Source organism: Molossus molossus, unplaced genomic scaffold (assembly GCF_014108415.1).
Source record: "Molossus molossus isolate mMolMol1 unplaced genomic scaffold, mMolMol1.p scaffold_m16_p_3, whole genome shotgun sequence".
Classification (NCBI taxonomy): domain Eukaryota; kingdom Metazoa; phylum Chordata; class Mammalia; order Chiroptera; family Molossidae; genus Molossus; species Molossus molossus.
In genome coordinates this window covers 120,744,437-120,761,885 of record NW_023425366.1, presented here as the reverse complement: position 1 = coordinate 120,761,885, position 17,449 = coordinate 120,744,437, and the positions used below count along the sequence as shown (strand labels likewise).

General features: G+C 50.8%; 1 protein-coding gene and 1 pseudogene across 1 annotated transcript in view; both read right to left on the bottom strand.

Annotated features, from left to right (window-relative positions):
• UNKL (unk like zinc finger) overlaps positions 1-17,449 on the bottom strand; it is a 49,786-nt gene that overhangs the window by 26,821 nt on the left and 5,516 nt on the right. Inside the window, 5 exon segments of the mRNA XM_036278764.1 lie at positions 676-760; positions 3,455-3,572; positions 4,400-4,535; positions 9,409-9,542; positions 9,947-10,123. Coding sequence (XP_036134657.1) covers positions 676-760; positions 3,455-3,572; positions 4,400-4,535; positions 9,409-9,542; positions 9,947-10,123 — 650 coding nt within the window.
• Positions 16,534-16,632, bottom strand: LOC118642981 (annotated as a pseudogene).

Here is a 17,449-nt window from a genome sequence, read left to right as displayed (position 1 = left end):
ACAGTTTGTTCAGTGGTTAGAGCTTCAGCCCATGGACCGAGGAGTTGCGGGTTGGATTCCGGTCTAGGGCATGTACTTTGGTCGCTGTTCAATCCCCGGCCCTGGTTGGGGTCGTGCGGGAGGCAACCAATCAATGTTTCTCTCTCTCTCTCCCTTCCTCCCTCCTTCCCACTCTATCTGAAAATCAATGGAAAAGTATCCTTGGGTGAAGATTAAAAAAAACAAAAAAACACAGAAGGTAAAACTGAAGTTGGCAACCACACTCATAAAACTGGAACCAACTCAGAGCTTTTAAGAGGCAGCCCCAAGGAGCACGAGGAAAGGCGGAGTCTGTTCGCACGCTCCGCCGCCGGGCTTCCTTTCTGCCTTTGGGAATATGTTACGGGCCCATCTGGCCATCAAAACCACCTTCCAAAAAAATAACCCATGCCAGTGCCCGGCCACTGTGCTCCGGACCCCGGAACACCTGGAAGCAGGACCACCCTGGGCCCACAAGGCCCAGCCCGCAACAGGTCCCACCCCAGGGATCCTAAAGGCATGTTGGGCTCCCCATGTGCTGCCTGTTCTCAAAGCCCCTTGGACAAACAGAAAGTCTAGTGAGCACCTGAGAGTCGTCTCACCTGACGCGTCTACACCAGCAGCTAAGCCGGAGCCTGTTGGGTGTTGTGTACTTACTTTCCACGTGTGCAAAGGCACAGAAAGGACCCCGAGGGCAGTAGCCGGTCTGGCGCATGTCGTTGCACTTTGTAGATTTGTAGATCTAGGAAACAAGAATAAAATAAATCGGAGAGACTGGATTGGAAACGGATTTCCGTGGGAAGCCCAGACAGAAGGTACCACGATGTAGAACTAAGCTCCCAGTCACATCAGGGGTCTTCTGAAGAGAGGGACATAGACGTGGCCCCTCCCCTGCAGGCCCATAGCCCCCAACTCCCTCCTCTGCACAGAGCAGGTCAGCCGGGGAATGCACGCCTGCACCTGTCCTTGAAATCGCACAAAGGCAGCTTCTCCACCTGGTGTTTCCTGGAAGACGCACCTGACTCAGGGCCTGGTGCGCAGCAGGTGCTCAATAAACGCCTATTAAATGATTCACGTGTCCACTCCATGACCAGACCTGATCTGCTTCACTTGGGGCAAAGATACTCTCCTCCTGTCAACAACACTGGAGTCTGGCCCCGCAGCACACCGGGTCCCAGGAAGGACAGTCCAGCCTCAAGGCCCAGATGCCCCTCATGGGCTTGCCAAGGCAGGATCTCTGCACTCCTGCCCAGCTCCCAAATCGACACCCCACCACCCCTCCTCCCTTCCCCGCCGGCAGTGCCGCTCAGTCCCCTTGGCTCTACAATCGTCCCCCAGGCAGCCACACCAACAAAAGCAATTTCAAAGGGTTTCAAATTCACTAAAAATATCAGGAAGCAAAATGTAATTCTATGTGCATTTTATTTTATTTTTTCTGTTCAGATAGAGTGGGAGGGAGAGAGAGAGAGAGAGAAACACTGATGTGAGAGAGACACATTGAGTGGCTGCCTCCCGCATGACCCAACCGGGGCCGGGGACAAACTGCAACCGAGGTACGTGCCCTTAGCGGGAATCAAACCCAGGCCTCTCTGGACCACAGGCCGACGCTCTAACCGCTGAGCCAAACCAACCAAGGCTTATGTGCATTTTAGAGCACCGAACTTAAACAGAACACATTTTCAAGAAACGAAATAAAACCACAACCCTTTGGACGAGGTACCCACCTTGCCTGGAGCCCAGGGTGCCTCCTGTGGCACAGCCCTGGCGCCCTGGCTCCGGGCCTGCTTTCCCGCCAGGGCAGCCTCTGGCGCCCTCAGTGCTAGGCCTGCTGGTGCTCAGTGACCCGAGGGAAGGCCATGTTCACTATACTGAGTTTTGTCTTGCTGGAGTGTGAATAAACACAATGTATGCACCAAGGCACGTGCGTAAAAACAGAGGCAAACACCCTAGAGGTGACGGGGTGTGTGACAGGACATCCACACATCCGTGTGGTTGCAAACACCACCGGCAGGTGTCAAGTAAAGCCAGGTACGAATGCCCCAACGGCGCCACCAATTCACTTTCTTCTTCTCTGTTAAGTCACAACATTACGAACAAACACAGTGAAGTAAAAATTCACTGGTATCCACGGGTTTCAAGCCCTGATTCTGCACCTACACGACCCACAAAGACGTGCATCAGTCTGGGAAACGGGCAAGAACCGTGGGCGCTGGGAGGCCACAGAAATGCACGGGACAGTCGTGACCTCGGGGTGCAGAGCCAGGGGAGGGGAGACGTTTTATCCAAACACTTCTGGTGTGAACAAGCACGAAATATTTTCTGAGTTTCAAAAACTGAATAAGTAAGTTAATGAATGATCATGTGACTAGAAGACAAAAAAAATGGAAACTTGAAAACGGCTATTGTAGGACCTAAAAAGCACGTCTAGGCTTTTAAGAGACAAGGCGTAGGGGTGAAGGCTAGACTTTTATCCAAGTTCCCCACACAGCCCAACGCCTGCGAGTCCAGACTAGCTCAGTGCCTCCCTCCCACAGAGCCCGAAGCAGCCATTTGCCAGACTAGGACCAGCCTCCTTCCCGACCAGGCCGCTTCTCCCCTCCAGGCCCTGGAGTCCAGCAGATGAGTCCACCCCTTAGTCCACAGGATCAGCACTCACGTTCCCACCATCGGTGCCCATCCACCATCTCACCCTGCCCTTCTTCCTCCCCAGCCCGGCCCTGGTCCCCCACCCTCCTTGGCCCCCAAACTTTCCTGCTATCTCAGGCTCTGAAGGGGGCTTGTCTGCTTATTCGTTTTTAATCTAAATCCAAGTGAACACTGGTGAGCTCAGCAGGCTCTGGTTATCCACACCCTGCACGATCCAAAGGAAGGACTGGCCTTGACCAAATCCTAGGCGGTGACCTCTGTGCTCCTAGAATGCCTTGCTTGGTAAGTGTCTATTTACCTGGCCTTGGGCCCCACTGGAGAGTAACGACGTGACTTATGGTGGGGGCCCTGGACCCCATGGCATCAACTCAACCTAAGTCAGCTACGTCTCCACAGCCGACCCTCAGGAAAAACCCTGGACACCAAGGCTCAGGTGACTTCCCTGGATGGCAACACTGTGCTGTCACACATGGTCGATGGGAGAAGTGAGTGCTGTCCATCCTTCACTGGAGGGGACAGCTGGAAGTTCACTCCTGGTCTCTCCAGGACCCTGCCCCGCTCGAGACCTGCCCTTCCCTGATTTCAATCTGCTCCCTTACAGTGTAACGAACCATAACTGCAGACCTAGTGGCTTTGCTGAGTCCTGTGAGTCCCTAGAGAATCGCTGGAGCTGAGGGTGGTCTTAGGGACCCCCAAACATAGCAAGGAGGAGAGTCACCCAGACCCACCCTCTCCCAGGCTGTGAGTGACGCTGCCCAGCTAGCTGGAGCCCCCGCCTGCCCGCTCGTACCTCAGGGTGGAACTGCTGCTCCGTGCGTGAGTGGCAGTACTGACAGCCGTCCCCGCTGTCACACCTTGAGGGCTCACCCCACTCATCGCCGTGCTTCACGCTGGGGCACGGAGTGGACCTGGGGGACAAGGGGGAGTCACAGGAGGTCACTAGAGGAGACATCCTCCCTGCATGCCTTGGGTGTTGGTCTAGCCACCTATCACTGGGCTCACCTCTCAGGATGGCGCACCCACGCCGCAAAGGGCCACGGGCAAACGGCCCCTGGAAGGACCGGTCTCTTTCTTTCTGAGGACAGGCAAGAGCAGGGTAAGTGCCATCTGACCCAGAAAGTACTCAGGAGACCCAGGTTTATTTCCCCCCAAAATTAAAGTGAGCCTAAGCCAGGGCTACCCACGCTGACGCAGAGCATCTTGGAGAAGCGGCCAGACCTCCCGAAGCCAGGAGCCAGGCCCAGGCCCTCAGCTCACCTTGTCTCGAGGTCCTTTTAAAACCGGATGTGAGTCTTTTCCCTACAACAGGAAAACTCTAACCAAATCCTCTACTTTTCATGTACTTGGCAGCTTTATTGTAACTTATTTGATTTTACAGAAAAAAACACCACCACTGGTAAATAAGGCTTTTTGTCTTCTTGGTTATTTTTATTTTTATTTTCTAGCCTTTCCATATGCAATAAATTCACTTTACCTTCTCAAGCTAATATCTGGTCACTAAAACGTAGAGACTCCTAATTTAGATTTTCTGTCCTTGACTCTGAAATGACTCGGAGAAGAAACGATGACTGTGATAAACCCTCTCTCCTCCCGAGAAGGCGGTTCCCTTGGGCGGGGGAGGCAGCATTAGGTAAGTAGACAGAGGCTCTTTGCTCAAAGAAAAAGCCTGACACAGAGCTCAGAGCCCGGAGGAGGGTGGGGGAAAAGGCCCAGAGGCCTGTGGTCCCAGGCTCACCTATACTGGAACCTCCTGGGGTTCCGCCGTCTGTCCCTGCTGTTATGGTAGTGGGGACATGCGTAGCCTTGGCGACAGAGGCGTGGCGGCTTCGGGCACTGCTCGGTCTTGTAGCTGCCCAGCACAAAGTTGGTGTCTGAAAAACAGAGATCCACATGGAAGCGAATACATGCACGCTCACAGTGCGCGTGCTCACAGCTCACAGTCATAGAGCCAAAGGGAGAAGCAACCCAAGTATCCGTCCACAGATGAAGGAATAAACACAATGTGGTCCATCCACACAGGGGAGTATGATTCAGCCATAGAAGAGGAATGAAGCACCGCCCTGGCCGGTTTGGCTCAGCGGTTAGAGCGTCGGCCCATGGACCAGAGTCCTGGGTTTGGTTCCTGCTAAGGGCAGGTACCTCGGTTGTGGTTTGTCCCAGTTGGGGTCGTGTGGGTGGCAACCACGTGGTGTATTTCTCTCGCATCGCTGTTTCTCTCTCTCTCTTCCTCCCTCTCTCCTTCCCACTGAGATAAATGCAAAAAATTGTCCTTGGGTGAGGATTAAAAAAAAGGAATGAAGCAGTGTGGGTGAGCCTCAAAAACATGGGGCTCAGTGGAAGAGGCCAGACACAAAACACCACGTACTGTGTGTGACTCCATTTCTATGAAACGCGGAGACTAGGCAAATCCACAGACAGAAAGTAGGCTAGCGCTTGCCAGGGGCTGGGGGAGGGAGTCCCGGGAGTGCCTGATGATGGGTATGGGGCTTCTTTGGGGAAACTAGATCGAGTTTTATTTTTACTTTTTATTTTTAAAAAATATGTTTTCATTGATTTTTAGAGAGGAAGGGGAGGGGGGACAAACATCCACAAAAGAGAAACACCAATCAGCTAATTCCTGCATGCCCCCGACTGGGGATCGAGCCCGAAACCCAGGCATGTGCCCTGATGGGGAATCGAACCAGCAACCTCTCAGTGTACGGGACAGCACTCAACCAACTGAGCCACACAGGCCAGGGCTAGATTGAGTTTTAGAACTAGATAAAGGTGGTAGTTGCACAACGTTTGAATATACTAAAAATCACTGAAACGCACACTTTAAAATGATTCATTTTAATCCTCACATAAACAATGGACTTTGGGTGATAACATGTTGGTGTAGATTCAAGTGTCCCGCTGTGGTGGGGACATTGGGTATATGGGGGCACAGAGTATATGGGGGCTCGCTGTTCTTTCCACTCAAGTGAAACCTAAAACTCCCCTAAAAACAAAAGTCTATTTTAAAAATGATTAATTTCATGTATCTAGATTTTTTTTTTTTTTTTTGGGGTACGTGCCTCTAGCGGGAACCAAACCCAGGACTCTCTGGTCCACAGGCCAACGCTCCAACTGCTGAGCCAAACCAGCCAGGGCTCTAAATTTTTTTATCCTCACCCAAGGACATTTTTCCATTCAAGTAGAGTGGGAGGGAGAGAAAGGAACAGAGAGAGAGAAAAAAACATCGACATGAAATGGACACATCGAGTGGCTGCCACCTGCACGACCAACCAGGGCCGGGGACAAACTGTAACCGAGGTACGCGTCCCCAGGTCTCTCTGGACCACAGGCCGACACTCTAACCGCTGAGCCAAACCAGCCACAGCCAGGGCTCTAAATTTTATCTCAAAGCAAAAACACACAAAAAGCCACCAGGGTCATTTAAAAGCAGTAACTCTTATTCACTCTTGGGCTGGTTAATTATTGACACCTTACTACACATGTTGGGCTTTATTTCAGTTACAGTTGAATCCAATATTATTTTATATTAGTGTAAAGCACAGTGGTTAGATTAGAATTTATGAAGTGATCCCCTTGATAAGTCTAGTGCCTACTGACACCATACAGTTATTATAACACTACTGACTATACTCCCTATGCTGTACTTAACATCCTCATAACTATTTGTTTTGTTTTTTTAACCCTCACCCGAGGATATCTTTCTCTTTCTCTTCAGATAGGGTGGGAGGGAAAGAGAGAAACATCGAGGTGAGAGATACACATTGACTGGTTGCCTCCCACACGACCCCGACCAGGGTTGGGGACTAACCGCAACCAAGGTACATACCCTAGACTGGAATCGAACCCGCAACTCACTGGTCCACAGGCCGACGCTCTACCGCTGAGCCAAACTGGTCAGGGCTCCTCATGACTATTTTGTAACTACCAATCTGTATTTCTTAATGTGCTGTTGTTTAGAAACACATCTGCTCAGTGGGCTAAACATCATGACTAAAGCCCTGGCGGGAGGGAGGCTGGGAGGGGAGTGCTTGCCCCACAGTGTAGGCGAGAGCAGGCGACACTACGCACAGGGCACGTTACATGACCATACCGTCGTCCGTCCACGCCAAATCCAACTTCAGATAACTTCTTACATGACCAGTGATGCTAGCCACACAGCAAGGCAAAGAGGGAACGTAAAGTGTTTGGGCAACAAGAAAGCCGATTGTAAGAAAATAAAAATGGAAAGACGTTTATTCACAAGTAACGACCAAGTGACTGGAACAAGTACGAGGTCCTGTGCTAAGTGACAGGAAATGCACAGAAATGAGCTGCATGACGACCACCGTGAGACACAGAGGCTCACAGATGTCCTTCAGGAGGTGAATGGATAAATAAACCGAGGTCCATTCACACAAGGGACTATTACTCGGTGATAAAAAGAAATGAGCTATCAAGCTATGAGAAGACAGGGGGGAACCTTGACTTCACACTACTAAGTGAAAGAAGTCAGTCTGAAAAGGCTCCGCCCTGGATGATCCCAGCTCTAGGACATTCTGGGAAAGGCAACACTAGGGAGACAATACAGTGGAATAAGAGATCGGTGGTCTCCCGGGGGTGGGGGACGGAGGATGAGCAGGCGAACACAGAGACTTTTAGGGCGGTGATACTACTGTGATGCTACAATGACAGATAAACGTCATTATTCATTTGTCCAAACCCAGAGAATGCACAGCACCAGGCATTAACCCTAAAGTAAACAGTGGAGATTAATAATAACCTGTCAATCTTGGTTCATCAGCTGTGACAAATGTACATCAATGCCAGACGCTCAAAATGAGGGAACTGCAAGGGGGCACGTGGAAACTCTGTGCTATCCATGCAAGTGCAATTTTTCTGAAAACCTAAACTTCCCCACAAAATAAATCTACTAGTTAACAATTTAAACCACCACCTATGGGTGAAAAAAGAAAACGTGGACGCGCAGTCTGGAACATCTTCGGAAAAAGAAGGCAGCTTTCGGAGCCGCTGGTGCTACCTACAGCACTCGGGAAAGGGAGCCGGAGCACCTGAACTAGCCGGGCGCTCCTGGCCCAAATCCAAGTGCAGGCCCCAAGGGGGACCCCGCAGGCCCCAGGAAGGCTCGGCCCGCCTGCCCATCACCTCCTCCCACTTTCCTTCCTCACGCTCAGCCCGATGGTGGCGTGGGGACCTTCGCCGACACTCTCTCTGTGAACCCAGCACCGGCTCTAGGGGGGTGAAGGTCAGGGATCTTCCAACCAGGCAGCCCAGGGCTGGAAGAGGAGGAGTGGGACGTTCCCAAAGGCATTGTCAAGGAAAACAAAGGATCCCCAGGGAAGCGCTATCCTCAGTGCTGCCAGCAGGGTGCTGCGGCACACAGCGTTTCCTCCGCGGGGACACTGCCCCAGCAGTGACACGACAGCGTGGGCACAAGCACAAGCAGGTCCCCCTGAAACTTGGAATAAGGTCCCTGGGTCCCCCGCCACATCCCAGACAAGGCCAAAGGTCACAGTCCTCAGTGCAGCTCCAGTTGGGGGCCCAGTCTCGAGTCCCAGGTCTGGCCAGGCAGGTGCACACGAGGTGCCAGGGCCAGAGCTGGAGGCGGGAGGTAGCAGGGGAATCCGGAAAGGCCCGTGCAATCACCTCTGCTGATTCATCCCGGGGACCACAGCCCAGCACAGACATTCTGTGAGCAGGAAAGGCATTTGTAAGAGACCTCACTGCTCAAGGACTGTGGCTGTAAAGCATTGTTTATGTATGTGAAAGTTGGTGACTTAGAAGGATTTTTTTTTTTTATTCCTCACCAGAGTATATTTTTCTATTTATCTTGAAATAGAGTGGGAGGGAGTGGGGGGGGGGGGGAGAAAGAGAAACATTGACATGAAAGGGACACATCGACTGGTTGCCTCTCGCACGACCCCAACCAGGGCTGGGGACAAACCACCATCGAGGTACATGCCCTTGACCGGAATCGAACCTGGGAGTCATTGGTCCGCGGGGCGACACTCTAACCATTGAGCCAAACCGGCCCGGGCTAGAGGGTTTTCTTAAGACTTCACTGCTCTTTGGAATAATCCGGAACAGGAAACCCATAGAGACAGACACAGACTAGTGGGTGCCAGGGACCAGGGGAGGGGCTGCTTAATGGGAAACAGATTTCCATCCAGGGTAATGGAAATGTTCTGAAACTAGATAGTGGTGACGGTCGCACAACATTGGTAATAGACTGATGCCACTGAATTGTTCACTCTAAAATGGTTACAATGACAAATTTATGTTATGTGTATTTTATCACAGTTTTAAAAAAACACAAACCTTCACTACCCCTCGCCATCATCTGTGGAGCTGCCAGGCACAGGGCCCCACAGCCTCAGGGATGTGGCCATATTTCAAACAAGCCCCCAGGGACCTAAGACTGCCGATCTGAAGGCCACACAGAGGCCCACGGGGCAGGCGTGGGAAGTGACGTGAACAGCAGCCCGGCCCTGGAGGGGATGTCTGGAAAGGAGCTGTGCAACCGCCCCCTCCCCCCACCAGAAGGTTCCAAGTAGCCAGGGACCAGATGCCTGGTTTCAGACCCCCTCATTCCCCACACCCCCAGGACAGAGGGTTAAGTACTTAACTCAATGAGCCTCAGTTTCCCCATCTGCTCTATAAATGAGGACAATGAGGTCCACTGTGGGGGTCATTTTACAAACAGCAACGAGGGCTCCCCCTGCCCACCCTCAGTGGCGGCCATGGGGTTACCTTGCCACCGGGGGTCCTCGCCCAGGATCTTCTCAATCATGGCCTGGCTGGCTAAGACCCCAGGCTGCAGATCAGGGATGCCATCCCCACCGCCGAGCTGGCCGTTCTGCAAGGCTTCCTGGGCCTGCAGCTCCCTACGACCAAACAACACATCGATTATGGCTCTGGGGTATGACTAAAGCCCTTCCAGAAGGTGAGAGAATCACCTGGTTCTAGCACTTCAAGGAGCCCCTGCATGTCACTGGAGAGGCTGGCTGCCTGGAGGGCTCAGGACGGGCATCCTGCGTCCCTGGGCACACCCCTATCCTGGGACAACAGTTCTGACCCAAATCCCAGTAACTTCGGAGCTGTGTAAGGATTGGCTCATCTCCCTCACCCCTAGTGAGTTCCCATGTCACACGAGTCAGAAGGAAGGACATTTTCTTGTATTAGAATAAAATCAAAGCCCAGAAAAAGAGCTGCTTAAGACCAGTGGTGCCTGAAACGCTGAGGAGGTGAGCTAGCTCCCCACCTGCCCGGCGCAGGACGCCCCACTCACCTGATGTCGCACACAGGGGGCCGCAGGTCCAGGGGGCCGTGCGCGAAGGCGCAGTGCAGCCCGTTCTTCACGCAGTGGCCCCGGGCATCGGTCTCGTGGATGCACGTGCCTGTCTTGTAGTAGCGCAGGTGGTACTTGCGCTCTGTGTCTCCAGTTGTCCGATGCAGGTACGGACACCTGGGAAGCAGAGGGGTGACACACGCCATCTGGGCCTTAGGACCTGGGCACCTGGGCACAGCCCTCAGTGCCAACCTGCTCCGCTTCTCATTAGCACCTGGCCAGCAGCTGGTTCTATTTTCCTTCACCCAAATATCAGCTCCAACTGAAGGATTCACATCACTGGACCCCTGGACGGAGCACTTGTCCCTGGTTTCCTCCCCCACAGCACTCAGGCCCCCACAAATCCCTCAATTACACATGGTAGAAAAACACAACACTGAATTACCCTGGAAATCGTCCTTTATAATGTTTCGTTTTGTTTTTCCCTTTATTGATTTGAGAGAGAGAGGAAGTGAGAGGGAGAGAGAGATCGAAACATCAATGAGAGAGAACATGGATTGGCTGCCCCTGCATGCCTCCCACTGGGGATCAGACCCACAACCTGGCATGTGTCCTGACCGGGAATCGAACCGGCGATCTCTTGGTGCGTGGGTCGATGCTCAATTGCTGAGCCACACCAGCCAGACCTTTATAATGTTTTTAATAAAATATGGAAAAATAAAGTTCATCTCCAGAACGCAGCCATGTCATTCACATTTCCTGACAAGCATTATCAAATAAAGGGCTGGTGACCCCCCCACTCCCCACCCGGGTAGTTTCAGGGACCTCTTGAAGAAGGGAGGAAGGAGCCTGGGCAGAAACATGGGAGCCTGGCCTGGCTGGAGGAGGACAGGCCAGGGGGGAAGTGACTGGGGGAGGAGGGACAAAGGGCAGTGTCACACAGCTTATGTGCGGCTCAGAGCCCTCACTCCCTGGGAGTCACAGGGGCTTGTGGAGCAGTGACAGGGGCCGGTGCTGCAGGGACGCAGAAGCTGCAGAGGTGGTTGAGAAGCTTTCAGTCCATGTGCAACACGGGGACTGAGCCTGCCTCGAGGTCAGTGTCCCAGACAAGAGACACAGCAGAAGGGGAAGAGATACACGAAGGATTGTATTCAGTAACGTCACCTTGACCCGCCCGAGGGTCAAGGCAGGGGCCAGTTACTGCAAGTCCCCAAATCAAAGACAAGGCCCCTCATCTCCTGTGACGACCAGGAACATCATGTGAGGCTTGGAAAAGGCCCACTCCCACCTTGCTGTCTGGCAGGCTGTGGACTTGGACCTGGATGCAGGGAGGACCTGTGGGTACAGCTCCCCATGCAGAGCACAGATGGGTGGCGCTTTGCCACACGACAAGACCCAAAAGTAAAATTAAAAACAACTTAGTGATCATCTAGTCTAAACCCCTATCTTAGAAGATGAGGAAATGAAGGTTCAGAGTGTAGACAGCTCATCTCAGACCTAACTAAGCCCCTGGGTGGGCAGGGCACAGGGGAGACACAGACACATGGGGCCAGGTAAGTCCCCAGGTCACTGGACCCAACAAAGCAAAAGCCTCTGTGGGCCCAGATACACACCCAGAAGAGCTGGATAAAGGATCTCCAGAGATATTGGTGCACCATGATCATGGCAACAGGATTCACAATAGCTTAAAGCTGGAAATGACACAAATGTCCATCAGCTGATGAACAGGTAAGCAAAATGTGGTCCATCCAGACAATAGAATGTTATTCAGTCATAAAAGGAATAAAGTACTGACATTTGCTACAACGTGGATGAAACCTTGAAAACATCATGCTAAGCGAGAGGTGCCAAACACAAAAGGACAAATATTACATATTCTACTGATAGGAGGTCTTTAGAACAGTCAAATTCATAGAGACAGGAAGCAGAGGAGGTCACGAGGGACAGGAAAAGGGAGAATGGGGAGTGACTCTTTGACGGGGACAGAATTTCTGTTTGTGGTGATGAAAAGAATTTAGAAATAGATGGTGATGATGGTTATACAACATTGTGAATGCAATTAATGCTGCTGAATTGTACACTTAAAAATGGCAAAATTTTGCCCGGCCAGTGTAGCTCAGTGGTTGAGCGTCGACCCCATGCACCAAGAGGTCGCCGGTTCGATTCTCAGTCAGGGCACATGCCCAGGTTGTGGGCCCGATCCCCAGTGGGGGGAATGCAGGAGGTGGCCAATTGATATTGCTATCTCTCTCTCCCTCTCCCTCCTCTCTCTCTAAAATCAGTTCGGGGGGGGAGGGGGGAAGGCAAATTTTTCCCTGGCCAGTGTGGCTCAGTTGGTTGGGTGTCATCCCATGTACCAAGAGGTTGCTGGTTTTATTTCTTGTCAAGGGCAGATGCCTCTGTTTCTGGCTCAGTCCCCGGTAGGCGGCATGCAGGAGGCAGCTGATCAATGTATTGCTCTCATATTGATGTTCTCTCTCCCTCTCCCTTCCTCTCTCTCTCTCTCAAAATAAATTTTAAATCTTCTTTTAAATTTGTTTTTATTGATTTTTTTAGAGAGAGAGGAAGGGAGAGAGAGATGGAAACGTCAACGTGAGGGAGAAACATTGACTGGCTCCCTCCTGCACGTCCCCCATTCGGGATCAAGCCCGCAACTTAGGCATGTGCCCTAACCAGGGATCGAACCAGGACCTCTCAGTCCACGGAACAATGCTCAATCCACTGAGCCACAGCGGCAGGGCTAAAATCTTTTTTAAAAGCCCTGACCAGGCCCTGGCTGGTTTGACTCAGTGGTTAGAGCATCAGCCCACGAACCAAAGAGTCACAGGTTTGATTCCAGTCAAGGACATGTACCTCGGTTGCAGGTTCTACCCCTGGGCCCAGTCAGGGTCGCGTGGGAGGCAACCAACTGATGTGTCTCTCTCACACTGATGTTTCTCTCACCCCCACCCCTCTCTCCCCCGCTCCGTCCCTCCCACTCTCTAGAAATCAGTGGAAAAATATCCTCAGGTGAGGATTAACAACAACAACAAAAGAATTATTACTGTATCACCATATATAGATATGAAAAAGGAGACGTTACGTGGGCATATAACACTCTACATACCCAGAGAGAAGAGAACTGTCTCCTGTATGTTCATGACAAGGGGTTCCAAGAAATGTTTTTGAGAGATATAAATGAAATGATCAAATATTAGGATGTTTACTATATTAAGCATTGAAGTACCCTTGTCTAAAATCCCTAAAATAAAGTTATATTTTACTTTATATATTTACATATACTTTATTTCAAGCTCCGCCAAGCCTTTCCCTGAGTCTTCACACAGTACTGACGTGTAACTCAGTTTACGGCACCCGGGGAGTTGAGGATGTCATGCAGAACCCTCTGCCATGCCAGGGAACCTGATCTCAAACACAGGACCCCTCCCCCTTTTCACATACAAAGAACTTGGAGAAATAAAGAGACCAGGAATTCACAGAACAACAGAGTAGAGAAATAAACGAAGAGTTTACAAGACAGGAAACGCAGATGGATCATGACCACTGAGAGGCACTTATGGAAGGCCGGCCAGCTCCAGGGCAGAACCCCAGCTCAGGGCTGCGGAGAAGCAGACGCTGGAGCCGGCAGGAAGGCAGTGTAGTGACCTTGCTGGAGGGAAATCTGGTGACATGTAACACGACGACAGATGCATTTACTCTCTCACCTAGCAACCCCACTTCCGGAGACCTGCCCCAGAGACAGCTGGCCAAAAGAGAAAAAGACGTCCCCACGACACGATCACTGCAGGACTTTGTCATTGTCAAAGGCTGGAGACAGCCAAAGTCCTGGAATAAACAACAAGGGAGCCCAGTGCAGCTCTGAGGAGTCAGTATGGACAACCAGGAAAGGGGCACCAGGAGGTATCGCGAGGGGGAAACATTAAGAAAAGGGTGATTATATTGGAAGATGAGGAACAAGAATACATATATATCTGTTTATAGTAAAAATTATGGAAGGAGGAGCAACTATTTAATGGAGACGATTCCAGTTTGGACATGGATGGTGGTGATGGCTGCAATGTGCATGGACTTAACACCACTGACCTGTACACCTAAAAAACTAAGATGGTAAGTTTTATATTATGTATGTTTTACCATAATAAAAAATAAAGTCAAACACTTTAAGCTAATAGGAAAGCCACCATTTTACAAAAACAGTTCCAATCTTCAGAACTACTTATGCATCTACTGCAAGTTAACCATAAGAATACCACAGTCTGCCCGGCCGATTTGGCTCAGCCGATGGAGCACTGGCCTGCAGACTAAAGGTCTCGGGTTCAATTCCTAGTCAAGGGCACATACCTGGGTTGCAGGTTGGATCCTCAGCCCTGGTTGGGGTCATGTGGGAAGCAACTGATCGATGTCTCTCTCTCACATCGTTTCTCTCTCTCTCCCTCCCTCTCTTCCATTCTACCTAAAAATCAATGGAAAAATATCCTCGGGTGAGAATTAATGAAAAGTAAATAAAAAAAAGAATTCCACAGTGTGGGGAGGGGACCAGCACGCCGGAGCTGAAGCAGCCACGAAGGTTTCTCTGCAGAACCCACTCTGCACAGCTGTGGCAGGCAAGCAGCGGGCTCCCGATTTCCCTCGTTAAATCTGAACTTTCATTTGTTCCCTAATGGTCCCGCAGGGTAGCCTCTGAGCATCACTTTATTCCTTCCCCAGTACCATCGCCATGGCAGTGACAGTCAGGCCAAGGCTCTCGTTCCCCAGCACTGAGCACCACACAGGCACCACTACTTTTCTTAGAGAATGTCACCTCCTTCATGAGTTAAAACACAAACTGACCTTAAAATACTGGAGAACATTTGATGAGAAGAAACTGGTTTCTTCTGAAGAACACCTATGACGTGAAAGGGAAAACCTCACGAAAACCCAGTGACCAAGCCAGGTCCCCTCCCAGGGTGGGGAAGAGGCTGGAGAGACCCCAAAGGTCAGCCTGACACCACGCGCCGACCTCCTTGCAGAAGTGCAGTCATCCCTCCCTGGGGCCACTGTGGCCCTGCAGCACTCCCCAAATTCAGGGTGACATCCTTGGCTCTCAAACTTGTTCATAACAAGTAGTGACCTGAACAGTGTGATTAAAACAGGGCTCCATGATGGGGTGGTGCAGGAGTACTCGCCGGACCTCAGACAGCTCCACTACGATGCTGTGGAGCCACTGAACTAGGATGGCAGGAACGGGGAGGAACACGCCAGGGGCTCGAGGCTGCTCCCATCCTGGCCCTGGCCCAGTAGCATCATCCCAACAAGCCAAGGTTGAGGGTTTGATCCTCGGTCAGGGCATGTACAAGAATCAACCAGTGAAAATTAATGAAACAAAAAAAATCCAAACAACAAAAAATCGACCAGCGAATATATAGATAAGTGGAACAACAACAACAAAAAGATTGCCCCATCCCTGAGGCTCCAGGAGAGCCTAAAATTGTCCCTTTCCCTCCAGTTACTCTCACCTGAAACAAAAGTGGACCTGCTAAATTCAGACCCACTGCACACTAAGACCAGTCTGTGTGTGAGACCAAGGTGGCCACCAAACTCAAATCCACTGCGCATTAACATCTGTCTGGGAGCTAGACCAGGCCTGGGCCACAGCTCCCACACTGCAACATGCATCAGAATCACCTGGAGGGCAAATTTCCAGGTGATGCTGATGCTGCTGGTCTAGGGGCTAGGCCAGGAGACCCACAGGGCTGAGAAGGACATTCAAGATGACTCCCTCCCAGTCCTCAAAGATCAGGCACATGTGGGAGAGTAGAACACAGCACAGAAATGACTGAGGTGTAAAATGGAACAGAATCCAGCAACTTGATAGAGATTTGGAAAATGCACAATGGCAGAAAGACCTATGTGCTGAAGACAACCGGGGGGCAGGCTCAGAGGTTCCGGGGTCAGGGTGGGGGGATGGTGAAAAGGAGAAGCTAGTGTGTCATCTCACTGCCTTCCCCCTCAGACACTGGGAGTGGGGGCTTGCCAGGTAACCCTCCATGTTGACCACGTCCATCTGTTCAGCCCTGTGCCTCGCAGCCTCTGGCTTCCAAGGGCTGCTCTGGACTCCTGAGCCAGGACAGTGACCCCTCATTAGTTCCTAAGGTGGAGCATCAGCTCCAGCAACAAGTACACCTCCATCCTCTGCAACCACAGAACTACCACTCTCCTGAGGACAGAAATCGTCTCTCCACTGGCCTCCAAGAGGCATCTGATCTTCCCATGCCAGGCATTTCTTCCTAGTCACCATCTCTGTCCCCAGCCCATCACCGAAAGCAGGAAGGACTGAAGTGCTACAATCACTCAGTGCTTTTAACAATTTTTATGGGTCTCTTACAGATCCAGCTCAGTCACCTAATTGTAATTCTCTTAAGCTGGTTAGTTTGTAACCAAAAAGTGTGTGTTTTCTTCTGGTCTGTAAGTAGTCCCCTGACTACTGAATATACATATACACATACATATACATACATATATACACACACACACACACACACACACAACATACACACACATATATACACACACACACAACATACACACACACATATTTTTATATATTTTTTAATATGGAATGCTTCAGGAATTTGCATGTCATCCTTGTGCAGAGACCATGCTAATCTTCTCTGCACAATTTTAGTATATGTGCTGCCGATATTCACCGACCATTGAATAGTATACTCTAATGTTCTACACCCGCCCTTGGCTTTCACCTTACCCTCAAAGTGCAAGCACAGTGCACTCATAAAATATTTAAACAAGTTTATAACCACCCTGAAGTGAACAGACTTCCACCTAGGCCTCAGATCCTACGACACTTGTTTAAAAATTAAACATTGTAAAAGCATCTTTCCACAGAAAGGCCAGACTAAACACAAGTATAGTACAGCAGGCACACCAAACCCTGGACATGTAGAAAGGTTTCTTTAAGTTAACAATTTCCCACAAGGATTCACAAGGGACAGCCCATTGAATCACACATCATAGGTCCACCCGAGAAGCCTGTGCCCCCAGATATCAGAGGTGCAGCAAGGAGAGAGGGACCTATGGGGAGAAATGGCAGAGCACCCTATGAAGAATAAGGCTCTAGAGTCAACCTGGAAAGTTACACGACATGATGAGCAGACCCATTTCTTATTAAAAGAAAATTTGTAACTGTGGGGGTCAGGCACAGCCTGTCTAGGGCAGGAGGTGGGTTAACAGAGGAAAGAGAACATTTACTTAGTACACATACAGTTGGATACTACCTGCACTGTGTTCCAATAAAAATGTTCTTCTGGCCCTGGCCAGTTTGGCTCAGCAGTTAGAGCCTCTGCCTGCGGACAGAAGGGTTGAGGGTTCGATCCCCAGTCAAGGGCACATACCTGGGTTGCAGGTTTGATCCTCGGCCAGTTGGGGCACATGCTGGAGGCAACCAATGGATGTGTCTCTCACATCAATGTTTCTCTCTTTCTCCCTCTCTTCCAATCTATCTAAAAA